This window comes from Ornithodoros turicata, chromosome 1, assembly GCF_037126465.1.
Source record: "Ornithodoros turicata isolate Travis chromosome 1, ASM3712646v1, whole genome shotgun sequence".
NCBI lineage: Eukaryota > Metazoa > Arthropoda > Arachnida > Ixodida > Argasidae > Ornithodoros > Ornithodoros turicata.
The window spans coordinates 24,107,838-24,126,258 of record NC_088201.1 but is presented as its reverse complement, the minus strand read 5'-3'; the positions used below and the strand labels follow the sequence as shown (position 1 = coordinate 24,126,258).

Sequence of the window (18,421 nt, the reverse complement as noted above, 5' to 3'; positions counted from 1 at the left end):
AGGCTGAGGTGGATCTCCAATTAATTGACGGGTAGTTGAAATCACCAAGAAGAATAACCTTTGAATTTGGGAATTTGTGAAATATATGATGTAGTGATTTGTGTAATTCTGGGATGAATGCATCACAGCGATAGAAGGTAAAGCCAGGACACTCTGGTAACAGCTCACTGTCTCTTATATCTATCGATAACCAAGTTTCAGTAAGTGCAACAGGGTCACATTCACAGGATTGCAACAAACTACACAAATCCTTACGCTTTGGAATCAAACTACAACAGATAAAGCATGTGCGGTAGTACAGTGGTGGGAAACAGAACAGATCAGCTATGGTGTACGTTCAACAACCTGTTTTAAACATTGTTTTAAAGCAACATGTTTTAATGCATTAAAAGTGAAGATTTAGTACACATGGACGACACAGTTGCTCTGCACCTCCGTTCTCATCAAACAAGTAGCTCAAGGTAAAAGTCGGACGCACAAAATTGCCGTAAAGGTTGCGGCAAAATCGGAAGTAGTTGGCGCCTTCAGTAACCTAACTACTGTAGTTAACTACTTAAAATAGTAGTTTAACTAGTAGTTGCCACTACATTTCTGCAAGTAGTTGATAACTACGTTTTAACTACAATCAGGTAGTTTAACTAGTAGTTTAACTACATGTAGTTAACTACTGGCCATCACTGGTGATTTGTTCTTTGTTCCTTTTTCCTCTGCCACAAGTATTGCTTTTATAAGTAATGGTCTTGTAAGTAATAAGTTGTAAGTAAACGTGTCCCTGACACAGCTGCAACACAAGGCCGACGTGTACTCAGGAGTTAGGTGCGGCCAGGCAATCTCATTCAAACATACCATTGCGCACGTTCATATCTGTGAATTACCATAAGGTTTCTCGCTTTGAAATACGCGACTTTGACGGGACCTAAGCACCAGTTCGAACTAAGGGGTTTCAAATTAACGGGATTGCACTGCACTTCGCAGAAGTGGCTGTGCATGTTGCGAAAGCAAAGCAAGGCATCACCATGCAACTGTTCTATACAAAAGGTAATACATACTGGGGCTTTCATGTACTTCTTTGCTTCAGACAACTGCTGATGTGGTTGCATAGGAGGCATGTCATACTTTGTGCATTGCTGAAAACGTGAGGAAGGTATGGCATTGAAAATCTTGGAATAATCATGGCAAAACGTTGATTAGACTACACATACTTACATCATAAACCCCTGGTGGGGTGGGAACATTGTATCCTGGGAAGCGGATTAGCTTGTTGGGGTCATATTGTACTTGAAAAGAAGTATACACCACAGATCATGTAACAAACATTATACATGCAATTCACTGCGTCAGACATATGCAGTTATGCCCATAATCAGACCAAAAATGTCCTCAAAATGTATGTGAATCAATGTTTTATTCTGTGGCATGCAGTATGAAGAGCATAGCAATGACAGTAAAAATTATGCTTAATAAATAAGGGAATACAGACAACAAAGCATCAAGTCACAAAGGGACACATGAATGAAGTTGTCAGATGGGAACACCCGTGTCAAGTGCACTACATTTAACTCCTACAGATGAAATATTAGTTACAAAAGTAGGTATCATCAGGTACAAGTAGGTATCAGGCTTATATGGCATCCCGGATAAAAAGTTTGGTTTCCTATTTTGCTACTACTCCTATCCCTGCTGCCTGTTGTCTTTAATATGAGACACATAAACCCACAAACAAAAATGAATAGTGTTGGCTTTTTAATTCCTTACCATTGACTGAAAAGGTAAGTATAGTACTATGTATTTGGTTTTGTGTGGATGAAACATGTCCAAAACAATTTTTTTGTAGCAGCTGCTTTGAGTTTTCATTTACCACATTGACACAACCAATCGAAGCTTTTGGAAGCTATGTAGACAACTGTAATATATAGGGATAGGCCAACCGAATCCGCGAATCCTAGGCAGGGATTCGAAAATCAGAATCCCAGTGCACAAAACAGTGAATCGAATCATCAGGCCACATTTGTTTCTTTAAAATTGGCGCCTCCGGAGTCTGCCGAAAGCCTGATTGGCCGGCGGGTGTTTTCTTTTTTGTTTGTTTTTTGTTTACATTGCTCTGGACTGTAAGAGCTTAGGCAGGAACTCTTACATTAAGAGCTTAAAAGTAGCATGGTTTTGCTTTTGATTGTTTCTTAGTTTATGCAAACAATTCAGAATCAAGAATTTATGTATTTCCTGTATAGACGATGAACAACATGTTAAATAAATTACATTTAAGAAGAAATATATGGGTATGTTTTCTCCAGACAGTGAACAGTTATTTAATTTGTTTTTCATTAAACAAATATGTCATATTCTGCTTCAAAACACTTTCAGTAGAGGTTTTTTTCCCCTTGGCTTTTCAAACTCTTTTTTAACAAAGGACTCAAGATATTCAAGATTCGTGGATTCGCTGAACCTTCCTTGGATTCGGATTTGGAAAATTCTGGATTTGTCCTGTCTCAAGTAATAAACCTGTTTGAGCGATTATTATTTACTGTGACCGGGTTTTGCATTGCATTATTGTCAATGTGGGCATCAGACATTCACAGACATGCTAGTGACATACATATTGCTTGATCTCTGTGAGGGCATGAAATCATTAAGCATACTACACTGCTCACAACAATGTGGCACAAAATTCTATACCCCCCCCCCCCCCCCCCCCCCCCCATTGCAAGCACTAACATTACTATATCCTCTATATGAACTGCAACAGAGTGCATACATGTAGTGCCCATTGGTGCGTTTTCATAGTCTTTTTTTATTGTTTGCTATTTTTCACAGCATCTGCTGTAAAGCATCCTCCTACCATGTTTTTCTGTAGAATGAATTTCTCCGTCTTCAATATTCTCATCTTCTACAGCTGGAAGGAAAGCATAGATAGTTTCATGTCAATTAAACTGAAAAGAAACACATCACTAGTTTATGGGAGAATGCCATTCCACATTTTGCTGGTTAATATAAATATAACGAGTCAGCATCATTGCCCCTGCCACTTCTGTAAAGGCAACTAGTAAACTATCTATAATGCAAAGTTAGCTCTGTAGCTATATTATTACCTTTTCCATCACTTCCATATATTTTTAGGCCAGAACTCTCCACCTCAGCTTCCATCAGCCAACCAGGTGGGTATCCAAGGACGCGCATTCTGTAGATGAATGGTGGTAGCTCTTCTGCTCCAATATCCAAGGCTCTTCTCATCTCATTACTGACAAATCACCATACAATTTCTTACACTTAATAGAAACATAAAACTACGCGAATGCTTCCTTCCCAAAGTGCCCCAAAATAAATAGTTTGGCATGTGCACACACTTCTTGTGTGACACACAAGAAGTGTGTCAATTTCCTCTAGGTCCAACTGCACGTTTATAAACTGCAATAATATATGCTGGCTAATGTGTTCAGCCTGCAGGAGAATAACTATTGTGGCACCAACATTACTATTTCAATTGCTCTCTGTTACTCGATCCTACAGACTTCAGAACAATTTCAAGGTTCGCATTCTGCTACCCAGAGGCAAGACATAAATCCAATCTTTTTATTGTAGGGGCTATGCTTTGAGGATAGCACAATGGTCATGTTATATGGCTCTTTTAAATAAAACGTAGGAATCCAACAAATAAATAACTTGCCTCAAGTGGCCAGGTTTGAAACGTTCCTTCTGCCCTTCTTCAACATGGTATCGGCTGCAATAGCGAGGAGTCACACAGTGAATATTGCATCTTTGCAACGAAGCTAAGTTGCAAACTTACGTGTTCTTTACATTCAAATTCTTTGCTGCTTCTCTTCGGTTTTTGGAAACACGAGCTCTGTCAATATCTTTGGTGCACATATTTAGATGATGATCACCACCACAGTTAAAACATTCCATACTGGAAAACAGTAAACAAATAAATGACACGTAGACCTTTTTTTTCTTAATCTAGTTTCTGTATATAGGTGCTGCATACCTCGGACACAATTCCTTCGGAGTTTCAGGAACATGGCTGTCACCGAGGACGCCAATGCAATCGTTGATGTAGCTGGCACTAGTTAAGGACACATAATGTGTCATGTTACAACGAACTTCAAAGTGATGATAGATGTGACCGTTTACAGAAATCTTTAGTTGAGACAACTATGATCACTACAGATGCACCAGTGGTCTGTCCATAGATTAATGGTGTGCACCTCAGGGTTAAAGGAGCATGGAAGGACTCTATATATACAGTTTTTTTTTGTGTTTTTTTTCCGAGACAGATTTTTCATAAAAAACTATAAGGGATAGAGACATGCTGTTTTCACTTCTATCATCTCTCTGGGCCGGCGAACGTTCTTGGCCATATGTTGCTCAACCGTCAAATGACTAATTACCTAAAAATCGTTAATTACCTTTTTAATTATAAAAGCTACGAAGTTGTCCCGAAGTTCCTTCACGAAAGGGGGAAAAACTAGGAGCGTTTTTTTTCTCAGCCTTTACCGAATTTTTATTAAAAAACGATGAGAGCAGCATAGATGTTTTCGCATTTGAGTTCTACGGCCAGGTGGACATCCTCTGGAAGAGAGAATGGAACTACAAGAAGACTAACTCGTTAATTAACTCTTTAATTAAAGCAATTTTGGGCAAAAGTGAGATGGCAGATTAAGAGACTGTTGTCGTTGAACACCATTCCACGGTACAAAAATCCTGAAACACGCACATGCGTTAAAATATCCATCCCCAAATTTTGATATGCAAATGAGCCGAAACTGAAAAAGCGCGCCTGAGGAGCGTGTCACCCTCGTCGACGGAGGCTTCTCTGGGCCAGAAATCGGTTTATCTGGCCAGCTAAGCCGCACCTACTACAATCATCTACATCGCTCCAAATTACGTGGCCCTCTAATGTGAAATGAGCGCTGTACTCTCCGCATTACCAGCCACCGTGGTTTCGGTTTCATCTCATTTGCATATCAAAATTTGGGGATGGATATCTTAACGAACATGCGTGTTTCAGGACTTGTTAAACGTGAAATGGCTTGCAACTAGGGTAGTTCCTCAATTTGTTATCTTGCCTTTGTCTGAAATCCCCTAATTGAAAAGTTTATTAACGAATTTTTGTTAATTAGTCATCTTATAGTTGCATGCATGGTTGCAGTTCGAGAGGATGTCCGCCTGGCGGCAGAGCTGAACTACACAAATGAAACTTGGTTTCCTTGACCTTCGCGTTGCGTCACGCGCATGCGGTGAGCTGGCGACCACTCGGGACGCTCGCGGGCTGGTCAAACCATGCGCGAAATATCGAGCGATGGAGCTGTACGGCATCCGAAATTTTGGACGTTGTTATACATTAACTCTATGGGGGCCGTGGCCGTTCCGCGAACACGTCCGAATAATCAAGCCTGTCCGAAAAATCACTCAAGCCTGTCCGAAAAAAGCTATGAGAGCAGCATATGTGTTGTTTTTGCAGTTGAGTTCTGCCGCCAGGCAGACATCTTGTCTGCCTGGCGGCAGAACTCAACTGCAAAAACAACACATATGCTGCTCTCATAGCTTTTTATAAAAGTTCTGTAAAGGCTGAAAAAAAAAACTGTATAAGGAGAATTAGCAATGAGGAGTACAAGCCCTCGGATAAATATTCACACAAAAAGTACACACAAGTGTCAGGAATGTCCCAGTCGGCGCTCAAGCCAGTCACCCAATAGTGGGGGTGCGCAGCTTCTTTTTCCCGTCTTTCTTTTTGCAGTTGCATTTCACGCCGCTCATCCCACTTCTCCTTTGGTCTTCTTGTAAAGTAATTTTCTCAAGAAATTCATATTTCCAAAACAAAATATTTTGTGCAGTGGTGCAAGGTGGTATGGTATCCAGCGGCAAAAGGCATGTCACACTGTAAAACAAAACACTGAACAACGACAAGACAACACGACAGGCGCGGTGGACGCTGTCGGTGTTTCGTGTTTTGTCAACGAGAATGTCACATTCGCGAGACAGCGCCATCAACATCATAGCAAAACACATGTTGTGGCAGTGTGACGTAGTTTCTGGACAAAAACATCAACAAAACATGTTGCAAGACGTGTTTTTGCTGTTTTGGTGGCTGACCAAATTTTTGCCAGCAAACATGATGCGAATTTCTGGCAATTAGTGCCCTGTTTTGATATATTAGGACGGACCAACAAGAGCAGCTCCTCGAACGTGTTGGTATCCATGCGGATCCAGCTCCAATAAGATTCCGCGTCCTCCAGGGTCAACTCTCATTAGGTTCTCATAGCACCCCTGTGCCTTTCGCGTCGAGAGCCATGGCTTAACCCACACTGTTATCTTACGCGGCGGATGTTTGTCGTCGTCATCATCGAACGCAAAGAATAGCGCGAGAGCAGTCATCATCTCCAGTTCCGGATCCGACACGTTGACTTCGGAAAGCAAGCAAGCAGAAGGAATGGAAGGAAGGAGGTGCATGATGGCGATGCCGATAGGAGAGTCTTTCGGTGTGACAGGAACTGTAAGCCGGTATCTGCCCACATTCACTCTGTGGAAGCTTCACAGTGAACATCTACTTGCAGTGTGCATTTCATTTCATGATGGAGGCCACTCAGCAGTGTGTGCACACCAATGCCTGTTCCTGTTTCAAGAAACAGGCCATACTGAAGCATGTAAAGTGCTGCAAGCAGTTTTCAGAGTCCAAGTCAAGTGAAAAAAAAAAAAAAACGAAAAAGATGCCTACCCATTGAAGATGACCCGTACCCAGGCAGGCAGTCAACCTGACACGCTAAGGAGACTGTGGCACATGTGTCAGGGGTCACCTGTGCTGCCACACGTCTTACAGACTTCTGAGGTTGCAGAGGTTCTCAGAATAGCTGTTAGAAGAGAGCGACAACAGCCTGGTGGCGCATGAGCACTGTTTCTCGCGCGCTCATTCTACCTTTGCTGATCGCTCCCACAGTAAACCTGTTGTTTCGCACTGTCACACTGTGCTCTTACTTCTTCAGGTTATGGGCCCAGAGCACCTTGTTCAGGTGCACTGTTCCCTGCTTATCTTCCTCGGTTTTTGCTAATTGAACTACCGCTGCATCAGCCGTCAGAGATATGGCAGACTCGGGCAAGTTCATGGTGGCGAAGTTGACAAACGGCAACTACCAGGCTTGGAAGTTCAAGATGAGAATGCTTCTGATCTGGGAGGACACTTGGACGTACGTTGCAGACGAAGCCCCAGTGGATCCGTCGGCTGCGTGAGTTGCTGGAGATCGGAGGGCTCAAAGTACGATTTGCCTTAGCATCGACGACAGTCAAATAATGCACGTCTGTAACTGCTCATCGTCGAAGCAGATGTGGGATGAACTGAAGAAGGTTCATGAGAGACCAAACCTCAGTAACAAGCTCTCCTTATTGAGGAAATTATATCAGTCACGACTGGACAAGGATGAAGAGATGCAAGCCTACATCAGACGCACCTTGGAGTTGGTGGAGCGACTACGAGGAATTGGGCAAGAGATAACTGACTTCCAAGTCGCTGCTCGTCTTCACTAGCAGCACTGAGCATGTGCAGGAAAGATCTAACTGAAGATTAGCAATTGGATCCTGCACCACAACAATGCCTCTGCCCCCAGGTCTGTCACTACAAATGAATATCTGGTAAAAAAGCAGCATGCCATTGCTCCCATACCCTCCCTACACTTGTTCTGTGCCACTTTTTCTTGCAACGGCTGAGTTCAAACCCGTAAGTTAAGTGGAGGTATCTGGGACATAGGCGATGATATGTTTCATAACTGGTGCACTACTCTTCATTGTAGAAATTTGTGTTTGAATTAGTCCAACAAAGGAAATAAAAAAATGAGGATACATATGCCCACATTAAATGAGTAACAGCTTAGCTCAATTTGTAGAGCCCTGGACCAGAGGATGTGGGTTCGAATCCTACAGCTGGCTGTTCTTAGGCACTTGAGGCTTTGTGTGTTGTTGTCCCTTGTTCTGTGTTCCAGCCTCAGAACATTAATTGCCATTGAATAGATAACACAAACTGCTTCTAACGCGATATGACCATTGATGGTTCACGAAGTGGGTAACATGAGCTTGAAGAGGAAGAGTTGACAGAACGAGGTTAGCTCAAAGGCTTACATTTGTATGCTTCGCGTGAGTGGATGCTTGGAAGGTAAGCTGTAGCGTAACTGCTGCCATATATTTCAATTATGTTGCAGTATATATTCATAATGCAAAAAGGATACAGTGGCCTCTGACCGGTGTCGCCACCTCCAGTCTTGTCAATAATGAAGAAGCTATTTTCTTCTGCAGTCTGCAATTTTAAGAGGGGTTTCTGTAAGACAATGTCAAAATGCAATCGGACCGACCCCAGCATTACAGGTCGTTTTCTCAAGTATACACTGAGCAACAGCATTACACATGCACCACATCATATCTGAACAACAGAACAAGCAACATTCTAGAATATTGGAATTGTGAAAATGGTTTTGAAGCATGTGAATATCACAGCAAGCCTGTAAATGCTGACCAATGGTGGTCCTGAAAGTGTTTATCAAATACTAAATTTATTTCCCTTTTGTGCAGCTGTAGGCATCCCAAAGCAATGTAGAGTTCCACTAAGATTACTGACCCAGAAATGGGAAATGGGAGAGCTCAGATGCACAATTAATATCTACGTGTGGTGCCGGAAGGTGTGGAACACAACATGCATGCCTCATAGAGTAGACTAAGGATCCATGTTGTTAATAGAATATGACTCCTACAGAAACAGGAATTAATGTTACTCCGGGCTGACGTGACAGTGCCTCTGCAGAAGCTGCCCGTACCGGGACATCGAAATTGTTTTTTTTGTTTTGCTCAACATGATTTAATGCCCTCTTAGGATGGCTATTGAAAGCAATGCTAGGCTGCCCTAAGACAGGACATTGTACCTCATTTTCCACATCACCATCTCGGCTCAGGTCTTCCAGGTCAATTGTTGTGTCTTTCCTGGAGAAGAGATACACGGTTAATCTCCAAGTTATCCTACCTAGTTTCTGACAACCCTTAGATCAGTAAGCTTACCTTTCACAGTCTAGACTACTGTACACCACTTCACAATCAGAAGCAGGTTTGAAAAAAACGACCTCCACGTCATCTTCTGATTTCCCATGTGATTTTATGTTAAGTATATAAACACTCATTTTCATCCTGTTGGAATGTGCATGTCTACTATGTAAGGAGGTATATGAGGGGGATCTCATATCCCAAAATAATATCTCTGTGCGTAAACTGTGTGTGTGTTGTCGCTTACACAATAGTCTTCAGCCCCTCCCGTTTCCAGTAACCAGTTACAACCAGTTTCGATCCTATAACCAACGTCCAAACACAACGCGTCATTGTCAGCAGGCCGTTGAACAAAGTTTAAAATCAAGTAGCAAAACATAACGCTATGCCCTTGCGGTACGCATCCCAATTCGTAACGTAGAAAATTGACAACCTGGCCAGCTGGCACGCTTCTTCTTACGCATACCAAACGTATTCAATGATGGACAATGATGAGCAAGCATACAGGCAGTAAAACACGATATTGTCACCAGAATTAGTCTTAATTCTATACTGCCACGTTACAACGACAAGGATATTGTCTTCAGGGTTTGTGTTTCCTTCACGCAAACCAACAGAGGTTCCTTCATCCAGCGGTTTAAGATCTTGCTGTTCGCTGGTCTTTTCCGAAACAGTTGAGCTGGGCGACGCCATTTTGTACAGTGTGGCGAGCATTGAAAACTACAGCGCATAGCATACCTCCCCTTCGATCGTGCTTGCCTTTGCCTGTGGTAGAAGAGTAGAAGAGATAGGAATTTGTTGTATATTTTTTTGCCCCTTCCCCCTCTTGTTCCCTTTACATTCCTTTCTTTTTTGTTGCTACTGATTTTGCAAAGCTGTACAGGTGGTACAGGTCCCGACCACTGATCTCTCTATAAAGGCTGGATCGCGCATAGGAGAGGGGCGCGTGGGAGAGAGTTGCGGCAACCGGCCGCCATGTTGGAGGGCCCACTGGCGCCGGCTGCTCCCATAGGAAACAATGGGAAGCGATTTGATTTAGAGTATTTAGTGCGATTTAAACGCTCCTCATTGCTGATTAGCACGCATTTTTCTTAGTAATTAGTGTGCTGATGTATTCCAAACGTGCTTTAGCCGTGTTCCTGTAGTTTTTAATGGTAATTGCCTTCTTTTTCTTCTCCGCTGCGTGTATTCCGAATAGGGGGTCGTAACTGTCGTGCACAGGGCGCATACGCATGAAGGTGAATTTGGTGAATGTCAACCTATAGAATTAATTATTTTTGCTCAGGAAGGTTTCACACTGTTTGTTATTGTAAGGTACTTCCGTTTTTATATTTTTTGTTTGTTTTCGTTTGTTGTTCGGTTTTCGTGTGCTGTTCCGCGGTTCTCGTTCGTTATTATGTGGTTTGGTATTGTACCGTTCTCGTTTGACTTTTTCCTTTATCGTATTATGTTCTACGAGTGTCTCTGTGTGTGTTCTGCAATAAGACCTCGATCCTTATTCTGAATGGGCTCATTATTTTATTCATCACATCACCACCAGCAATGGGGTCGAGTATAGACCCTGGCGATGAAACTCCCTATTCCTCATCTTAAAATAATGTTATTGTCACGAGTGCTTTGCAGTTGTTCAGCTGTCAGCGTATTTCATTACAGAAATTCGAAGCGCTGTGCACGAAGAGCACGCACATGCATGACTTATCACACACGCTAAAGGAGCGACTGCACATACGAGGTTAACGCAGCAGTTTATTTACTTCCACCGTACCTCACAGATTAAACGAACACTGGAACAAATTGGCTAGGTTCTCCATCCGATTCTTCGGCACAGCTGAGCGACTGTGAGGGGAACCTGCAAGCACAAGCGCATTGTTTATAGAAAATACATGGTCTTGAGATTTGTAGGAGCAGCCACACACTTTCTTAGTACGCAATGGCACCAGCGAAGTAGCAATGCAAACAAGTCTGAGTTGTCAGATGCATGCGATACGAATAAACAGATTTTTCCTCAAAATGAAGAGCTTACCTCTGAAAAATTGTTCCTCTTTCTCTGTCCGTGTGAAGTGTACTCAAAGCTGCAACAAACTGGCATGACATGCCCTTTAGTTTAAAGTAAATTTTAAAAAATACGGGCAGCCCCCGTTTGAACTAAATACAGACGACAGAATGCGTTGGGCCCACCAATATGGCGGCCGGTGACCACGCTGCGGAGCACCCTATGCGCGATCCAGCCTATATTATAGAGCCATGACTTGAAAACCCGAGACGAGGTAGGGACGATAACAAACAAACACAAACACGGTCTCAAGTCATGGATCGTCACCACCAGCTCGCTTGCTACCTAACTTTCCTTTCAATATTATAGAGATCAGTGGTCCCGACAAAATTTTACGGAACACGCGAGCAGGGTTGCCAGATGCCAAACTCGTCTCCCACCAAAACATATTCAGAAAATAGCCCAAAAGTAGCCAACGCATAAGAAAAAAAAAAAATAGCCAAAAGCGTTTTTGTTACTCTATTCACAAAACCGGAAGAATATACAGCATAAGATAAGATACTGGATAGAGATAGAGATTCATTAATGATCCATAGAGATCCATACCCAAGCAGCACAATGTACTGAAAGTCGAGTGCAATAGGGGTGGACGGTATTGTGTCTTATCAATGTTCTTTAGTTTCATCAGTCTGTTCAAGGCCTTCCACCTACCCGTCCACCCCTATTGCACTCTACTTTCAGTACATTTTGCTGCTTGGGTACTCTTGGATTATGGATACATTAGTTCGCTTGTAAACTGTTCAGGAAGGCGACGGATGGCACAGTCTTTACAGCAACGTCCATTTATCCACAGGACAAATTTCACGTGAAGAATGTTCACAAGCGTGTCATTTGTCATCGTATTCCTAAGGTGTGTTTCCGTTAAGGTGACTTAACGCGTTCGACTGCCGCGTTAGAAAGTGGCAAGGAAAGAAGGTTTAGACTGAGACCTGACATGATGCCATTCCGCATGCCAACCGGTGCTCTGAAGTGGAACAAACGATCTCTTGAAGAAACACAGGATGTGTTGAGTCAGATATGATGCACCACATATCTTGTAACTTTATTGCTTATAAATAAAGGTCACTTTCAACGACACCAAGCCGGGGGCAGCATGATATTGAATACAGGTCTGACATACATGTCCTCCTCCCATACAAGCGGCAGCTTTACTCAAAAGTGCGTCCGTGCTCGCCATATTGCGAATTGCTAACGTGAAGGTGAGAACCTGACCTTGACGTTAGCAACTCGCGTTGCCGCGGACCCGGCAAATTTTTGCTTAGAGCGACCCTTCATACCCCCGCCGTGTTACTGAAGTGTGCACAGACCTGTACATATGGTTAGCCTTTAATATTCCAACAGCATTACTTTTGGGGCTTTTAATAATGGAACACCAGCGAGCCCAAGGCACTACGAACTCTCTCCAATTCGCGCAACTTATTCAAACTCAGCAATTCCAGAAGAACAATAAAGTCGCCCGGGAATTGGTTACTTTGAACTTGGGAATTCTGATTGTACACGAACAAAAGCTGCGTTGCAGTTTCACCATCTGTGTCCGCCACAGGATCACCGAATTCCGAAAAAGGGTTCAGACATGTGTCATCGTATCTGTTCATATCTATTCCGCTGCCCATCAACACGTCCGACCGGGGTGCGCAAAGGATCATTATTGTTTCCAGTCTCGATGACGGTAGTGCATGTGCTGGGACACAAATGCGTGTCTGCCACGTGCTTATAAAATGTAACAGCTTTAATGGAGCGTAGAGACGAAAGGTGACTGGGGTGACAATCGTCGTGTGGTCGTTCGCTGTCGTCCGAGAGCACGCGGCGTGCAACGAATAGCCCAAAAATAGCCAAATAATTAAGATGAAAAACACCCCGCCAACTGTCACAAAAAGTCGCCCAATAAACCTCTACCCGATAACGTCATCATGACGTTGGTAGACAGACCGAAACAGATCGGAAGGGGAGAGCTGGTTTCCACGAATGGGCACTTGTTCGCTGCCTCCTACTGAAAGAAAAGTAGAACCGAAGGTCGCGCCCCTTTCAGGATCATCGTAATCCTCTCAAGACCGTGGTTTTCAGGCGCGACCTTGTTCGCCCCATAGTTTCGAGCATAGTTCAACTCTACCAAACCGGTGGTGCTGTCGAACATTATGACGTCATTTGTTTACAAACAGGGAGAGGTCTATTTGGCGGTTTATAGCCCAATCTGGCAACCCTGCAGCTGTGTATTCTCCCCTCGGTACGACACCGACGACACCCTAGCTGCCCTAGCGGCAAGCGGAAGCAGGCGAAATCAGGCCAGTTATAGGCCAGTTCACTGACTCAGAGGGGTGGGCGACTGCGCTCCTAGCGACACACTGTGGTAATTTCGAAATGACTACTCTTGTATGTGCCCGCGAAGTCAGTTGGATTTAACTGTTGCGCTCGCCAACAACACGTGACTCAACGTCAATTGTTTATCAGCTGGTCACCACTGAGTTCCATAATAAAGCAGTCGTTTACAAGATTTCGTTCTCTCGCTTGTCTACGTATCGCGGCTTTTCAATAAAAGCAATACACCGTAAAGTGTTGCCACCATGATTCATCGTTGTTATCACGATGATAGCGGCGAGCTCCCATTCTTAACAATCGTTGACTCATCTGTTGTTTGCGAGCACAACCGTTGAATCCAACTCACTTCCCGGGCACCCGGGCACATACAACAGAACAACAGAAGTGATACCGAAACTACCGCAGTGTGTCGCTAAGAGCGCAGTCGTCCCTCGAGTCGTCCATCCCGCTGAGGTAGTGAACTGGCCTGATTTCGCCGCTTCCGCTTTCCGCTAGGGTGTCGTATACCCCCTACAAAGAAGAAGAAATACACCGCTCGCGTGTCTTTTGTCGGGACCTGTACAACGAATGTACACAAATAAAATGTATTACGGGTATAGTTCCCTAGACAGGCTTATGACTACTAAAAATTAGTGAGTGAATAAGGAGTGGAAGTGAAAGAAGGCACCGAATCTAAAAATCTGACCACCCGCCGCAGCATGTCACAGCGTCACATCAAGATATCATGTGATTGGGAAAGAGTGGATCGTTGGCATAAGAAGAGCACGTTGATGATGCCGTCGTGTAGCCAGTGTAGCTTCGTGGTTTTCGCGTTCCGTGAGGTGAGGTCAGGGAAGAATCTGCCTCGCACATGAAGTTTTCCTTCATATCTCCTTCGTGCAATGGCATCCATCATCGGAAACAACCATCAAAACAACGTATGTGATCGACGGCTGCCAACGAACGTGGCTTTTCTTTTGCCAACAGCGGGTCGCGACACCTGGCGTTGTGATGGAGATTGTTTTCAAACAGCCAGTAATAAGCCAGTCGTCTCTTAACTGGGTCGCCATCTTGTGAAAGGTAGAGAAGCGTTTGATCATTTAGGTAGCACTATAGTAACATCATGCAGTAACCAGTAACACTGTTTTCTCGCAGCGCCGTATATCCGAGGGAGCAGGTCGAAAATAGTTTACCACACAAGCCAGAGAGAAGGAAAGCACACGGGTCGTGTGCTTGGTATCGCTTCCTCCTCTCTGGCTTGTGCTGGCTGCAAAAGCGCTGGGTGTGAGGCTGGCTGGCAAGCGGTGTTATTAGGGTAGGTTAGCGTTCCTCAGTGAGGATTGGAGGGGGTACGGGGGGCACCTCTCCCACGCCGGCACGTTCTAGGCGATTCTGGACAGAGCCCCTACACCCCCAAGATACTCTCAAATGTTGGCGACACCGCCCTAGCTGTTTTACCCGTGCACCCCCTAAAAGGGGGAGGGGGGGCGTCTTGCTATTATAGCTTTGGAAACGCGTCGGTAATGATACGTAAAGCTGTTATGAACGTTACTGTACTAATGACTCCCACACACAATTTTTTGCAACCCCCCCCCCCCCCGTACTTGGTATTTTGGATACACCACTGGTGCCAGCCTCTGTCGCCTTGCCTCCTGAGTAAAGAAGGCGGATCATCTTCGAGACACTATAGGTGGGGTGCATTTGCGTAAGTCGGTTCTCCAGAAAGAGTGAAAAGAAACACGCGTATAGGCAGGGCGCGCCGGTTCACCAGAACGAGGGAAAAACCACGGGTAAAGCTATGGTGTGACGTCATATGCACGCCACCTATAGTCACTGACAACTTAGGTCCTACAATTGGGACCGCCCACTCATTCGTGGAAGGCTCCTGCGATTGGCTACCAGCCATTACAAGACTCCCTCGGTTCGCTATGTAGTGCCGGCACTCTCTCCCCTCCCCAGTACCCACTTTGCCGCGCTGCACTACATAAAGCACGCGCGGAGCGATTCTTGTGTTGGGGCGGGGTCAAGTGTATGACTTATGTTGTCACTGACTAAGCTTTAATATTTATACGTTTCACACGACATTATTCATTGTTTCATTATATCTGTTATTTTCTGCTTAAATCATTTGTTATGTTTATTTCTCTTTGTTAAAAACAAAAAGAAAAGGTCATAAGCCCGTCTACGGAACTACATCATTTTTTTTACATCGCATAAGATTAGTGTGGTGTAGGGAATAGAACAACCAATAATTTCTCACCGATATCAGACATGCTATCTGAACATGAAAGAACTGATGTTCTGAGGCTGGAACAACATAGAGGGGACAAATACATACAAAGCCTCAATTTCCCTAAGAAATTAACGATGAAAGATGAAAGTCACTGAAAAGGTTAGCCAGCTGTAGGACTCGAACACACATCTTCTGGATTGCCGGTCCAGGGCTCTACCAATTGAGCTAAGCTAACACATCAACATGAAAGAACTGAGTTCCAGCCTCAGAACATCAGTTCTTTCATGTTCATCAGTTACCGCCTGCGTCGATCCCGTCGTATGAATGTGTGTGTGAGTGAGCAAAAATGTAAGAGTGAAAGGATGATGAGTGTGAGAGAGTGGCTGGTTTGTCCCTTTAGATGACGCACCCTGGAAGTCGCTGAGAAGGCGTGTTAGCTTAGCTCAATTGGTAGAGCCCTGGACCGGCAATCCAGAAGATGTGGGTTCGAGTCTTACAGCTGGCTAACCTTTTCAGTGACTTTCATCTTTCATTGCTATCGGAATTCAGTTCTGGTGTTCGGTGATTCATGCCTGTGTTGCGTTGTTTATGTGAAGATCCCAGTTGCGTAGCCAGATTTTGGGAGTGTTTATAAGTCCCAAACGTCGCCACACCAGCACTAGACAGCTGTTTCGCCCTTATGGGCCATCAGCAGTGCGCAGATGGGCGACGTTTGAGCGAGTGGTTCTGGTGGTTCTCCTTTCGTTTGGTGAAACAAAAAACTCCCATCTTGGGTCCTCTCGATTTCAATGCCAAGATATCGCCTGACTGGCCCATGGTCCTTCGTCTCAAAGGACTGGTTGCGTTCCCTTCGACATCAATAACGGCGTCGGTATTTTCATGACAGATCAGCGTATCGTCCACATAGAGTAACACGTACAAACGCATCGTGCCTACTAACTTGGAATAAAAGCATGGACCCGCTTGGTTACGTCGAAAGCCGCGTTCAAGGAAGACTGTTTGCCTTGATATATTCCAAGCTCTGACTGCCTGCTTGAGACCGTAAAATGATTTTTGCAACTTACACACAAGGTGTTCCTGCCCTTCTGCAACAAACCCTTCCGGTTGCTTCATATAGATGTCTTCTTCGACATCGCCGTGGAGAAAGGTTGTTTTCACGTCGTAGTGCTGAACGTGTAATCGCCGTGTCACTGGGAGAGTGAGAAGTACTCGCAACGCAGTCAGTTTGGCCACGGGCGCGAAGGTAGCGTCGTAGTCTTCGCCAAATGTCTGCGAGTACCCCTGAGCAACCAACCTTGCTTTATAACGTTCTACGCTTCCGTCGTTGTCCCGCTTTGTTGGATACATACATGCAGCCGAAGGGCCGTTTGGTCCCAGGTATGAAGCTGCTGTAGGGACTGAAATTCTTCCTCGACTGCCCCCCAACTATTGGCTTCTCTCCGAAGGAGGTAATTTTTGCATGTATTTCCAGCTCGCAGGATCAGTGACGGATTGAACTGAAGGCATATATGCAAGATGATCCGGGGTACGCCTTTGTTGGTTCTCTCCGAACGGCGAAGTGCAGTTACCTGATCCTGCTCTTGTTGGACTGATGAAGGCGGTGGCGTCCACACATCGACCAGTGGAAGGGCCTGGACACTGCTCAATGTGATAGGAAGGCTCTCGGCTCTGGTATCTTGCAGGGTCGTGCCCACTGGAAGATGCATGAACAGCTAGTATGCAAAAAGTCTCCATGACTGGCGTTCCGTCGAGGACTACGTTGCATGTCACTTTGACCTTGTGGGACCCTTTCACAAGAACCTTACATCCTTTTTTAGTTTCACTGAACCCAACCAAGGTACCTTCAATTACGCGCGCGTCCCACTTGTGACTTTTCTCTAGGGAGAGATGCATGAACGCCCTGCTCCAGAACATTCCGATATGTTTCACGTTCGGCCTGTGATTGTGCCACAATTCATAGGGAGTTATGTCCACAAACCTGCTTTGCTGATCTGCACCTGAAGTTTGCTTCAAACAGCATACTACGCGAGCTGTCACAGAAGGTCCTATTCTTCCTCTCAGCGACGCTGTTCTGTTGTGGGTTGTAAGGACGGCCATCCAGAGTTAAATACCATGCTGGCGGAGAAGTGTATCGTCTTGCCGCCAATAGGGGAGACCGGGGAGAGTTGTCACACCGGTCAGTTGCCACACTCGCTATTTAAAGAAAACGAAGCAGAGCAGCTGAGCCATTTTTCCGCTGTTTGCTAGCGGCACGAGCAACCACCAACTGAAGAAACTTTCATTGTCATGGAAAGTGTGGCAAGGTGCACACAGCATAAGACTTGTTGCAGTAAGTACAATTTTCCGTTCTTGCAATTTTCAGATTGTGCACGACACACACTAAAGGTAGAATGCACGTGTTCGTAATGTGTATTCAGCTTTCGGAAATCTTTTCACTGGTTTTCAGCGGAATACGTGCCACAGTTACGTCCACTGCTGAGGTAAAGTCACTGCGGCTGTGGTAGGGGTCAGTTGTCCCATATCAGGTGGGGGTAAGTTGTCACGTGCTTCAACTGGTACAGCGACTGACAGCGCAAACTATATCCGCGAGAAAGTGTCTCAGGAGCTTTTGTAGTACAATTTAGAGATCGTGTGATAATTTAGTGTCGCTTTTTACATTTACAATGCCGGTCTACAGCCATGGGCGTACCGAGAGGGGGGCAAGGTGGGGCCGTGCCCCCCCCCCCTCCTGGAGCTCCAAGGTCGCTTGTGAAAATAGTGCGCTCTTTAGTCATAGGTCGTAATGATCATTCTCAGATGTCATAGTAGGAACCTCTGAACACCCGTACAGT

General features: G+C 44.8%; 1 protein-coding gene across 2 annotated transcripts in view; it reads right to left on the bottom strand.

Annotated features, from left to right (window-relative positions):
* Positions 1 to 18,421, bottom strand: part of LOC135377673 (zinc finger CCHC domain-containing protein 8 homolog) — a 32,114-nt gene that overhangs the window by 10,852 nt on the left and 2,841 nt on the right. For both annotated transcript variants that reach the window (XM_064610265.1, XM_064610264.1), the window contains exons 2-12: positions 9,588 to 9,774; positions 9,028 to 9,115; positions 8,895 to 8,952; positions 8,208 to 8,275; positions 3,980 to 4,051; positions 3,782 to 3,901; positions 3,662 to 3,715; positions 3,087 to 3,235; positions 2,837 to 2,890; positions 1,207 to 1,277; positions 1,050 to 1,127 (exon numbers count right to left, since the gene is read on the bottom strand). In XM_064610265.1, the coding sequence (XP_064466335.1) occupies positions 1,050 to 1,127; positions 1,207 to 1,277; positions 2,837 to 2,890; positions 3,087 to 3,235; positions 3,662 to 3,715; positions 3,782 to 3,901; positions 3,980 to 4,051; positions 8,208 to 8,275; positions 8,895 to 8,952; positions 9,028 to 9,115; positions 9,588 to 9,723 (948 nt within the window). In that variant the 5' untranslated portion in view covers positions 9,724 to 9,774. The remainder of the gene's footprint in view (positions 1 to 1,049; positions 1,128 to 1,206; positions 1,278 to 2,836; positions 2,891 to 3,086; positions 3,236 to 3,661; positions 3,716 to 3,781; positions 3,902 to 3,979; positions 4,052 to 8,207; positions 8,276 to 8,894; positions 8,953 to 9,027; positions 9,116 to 9,587; positions 9,775 to 18,421) is intronic.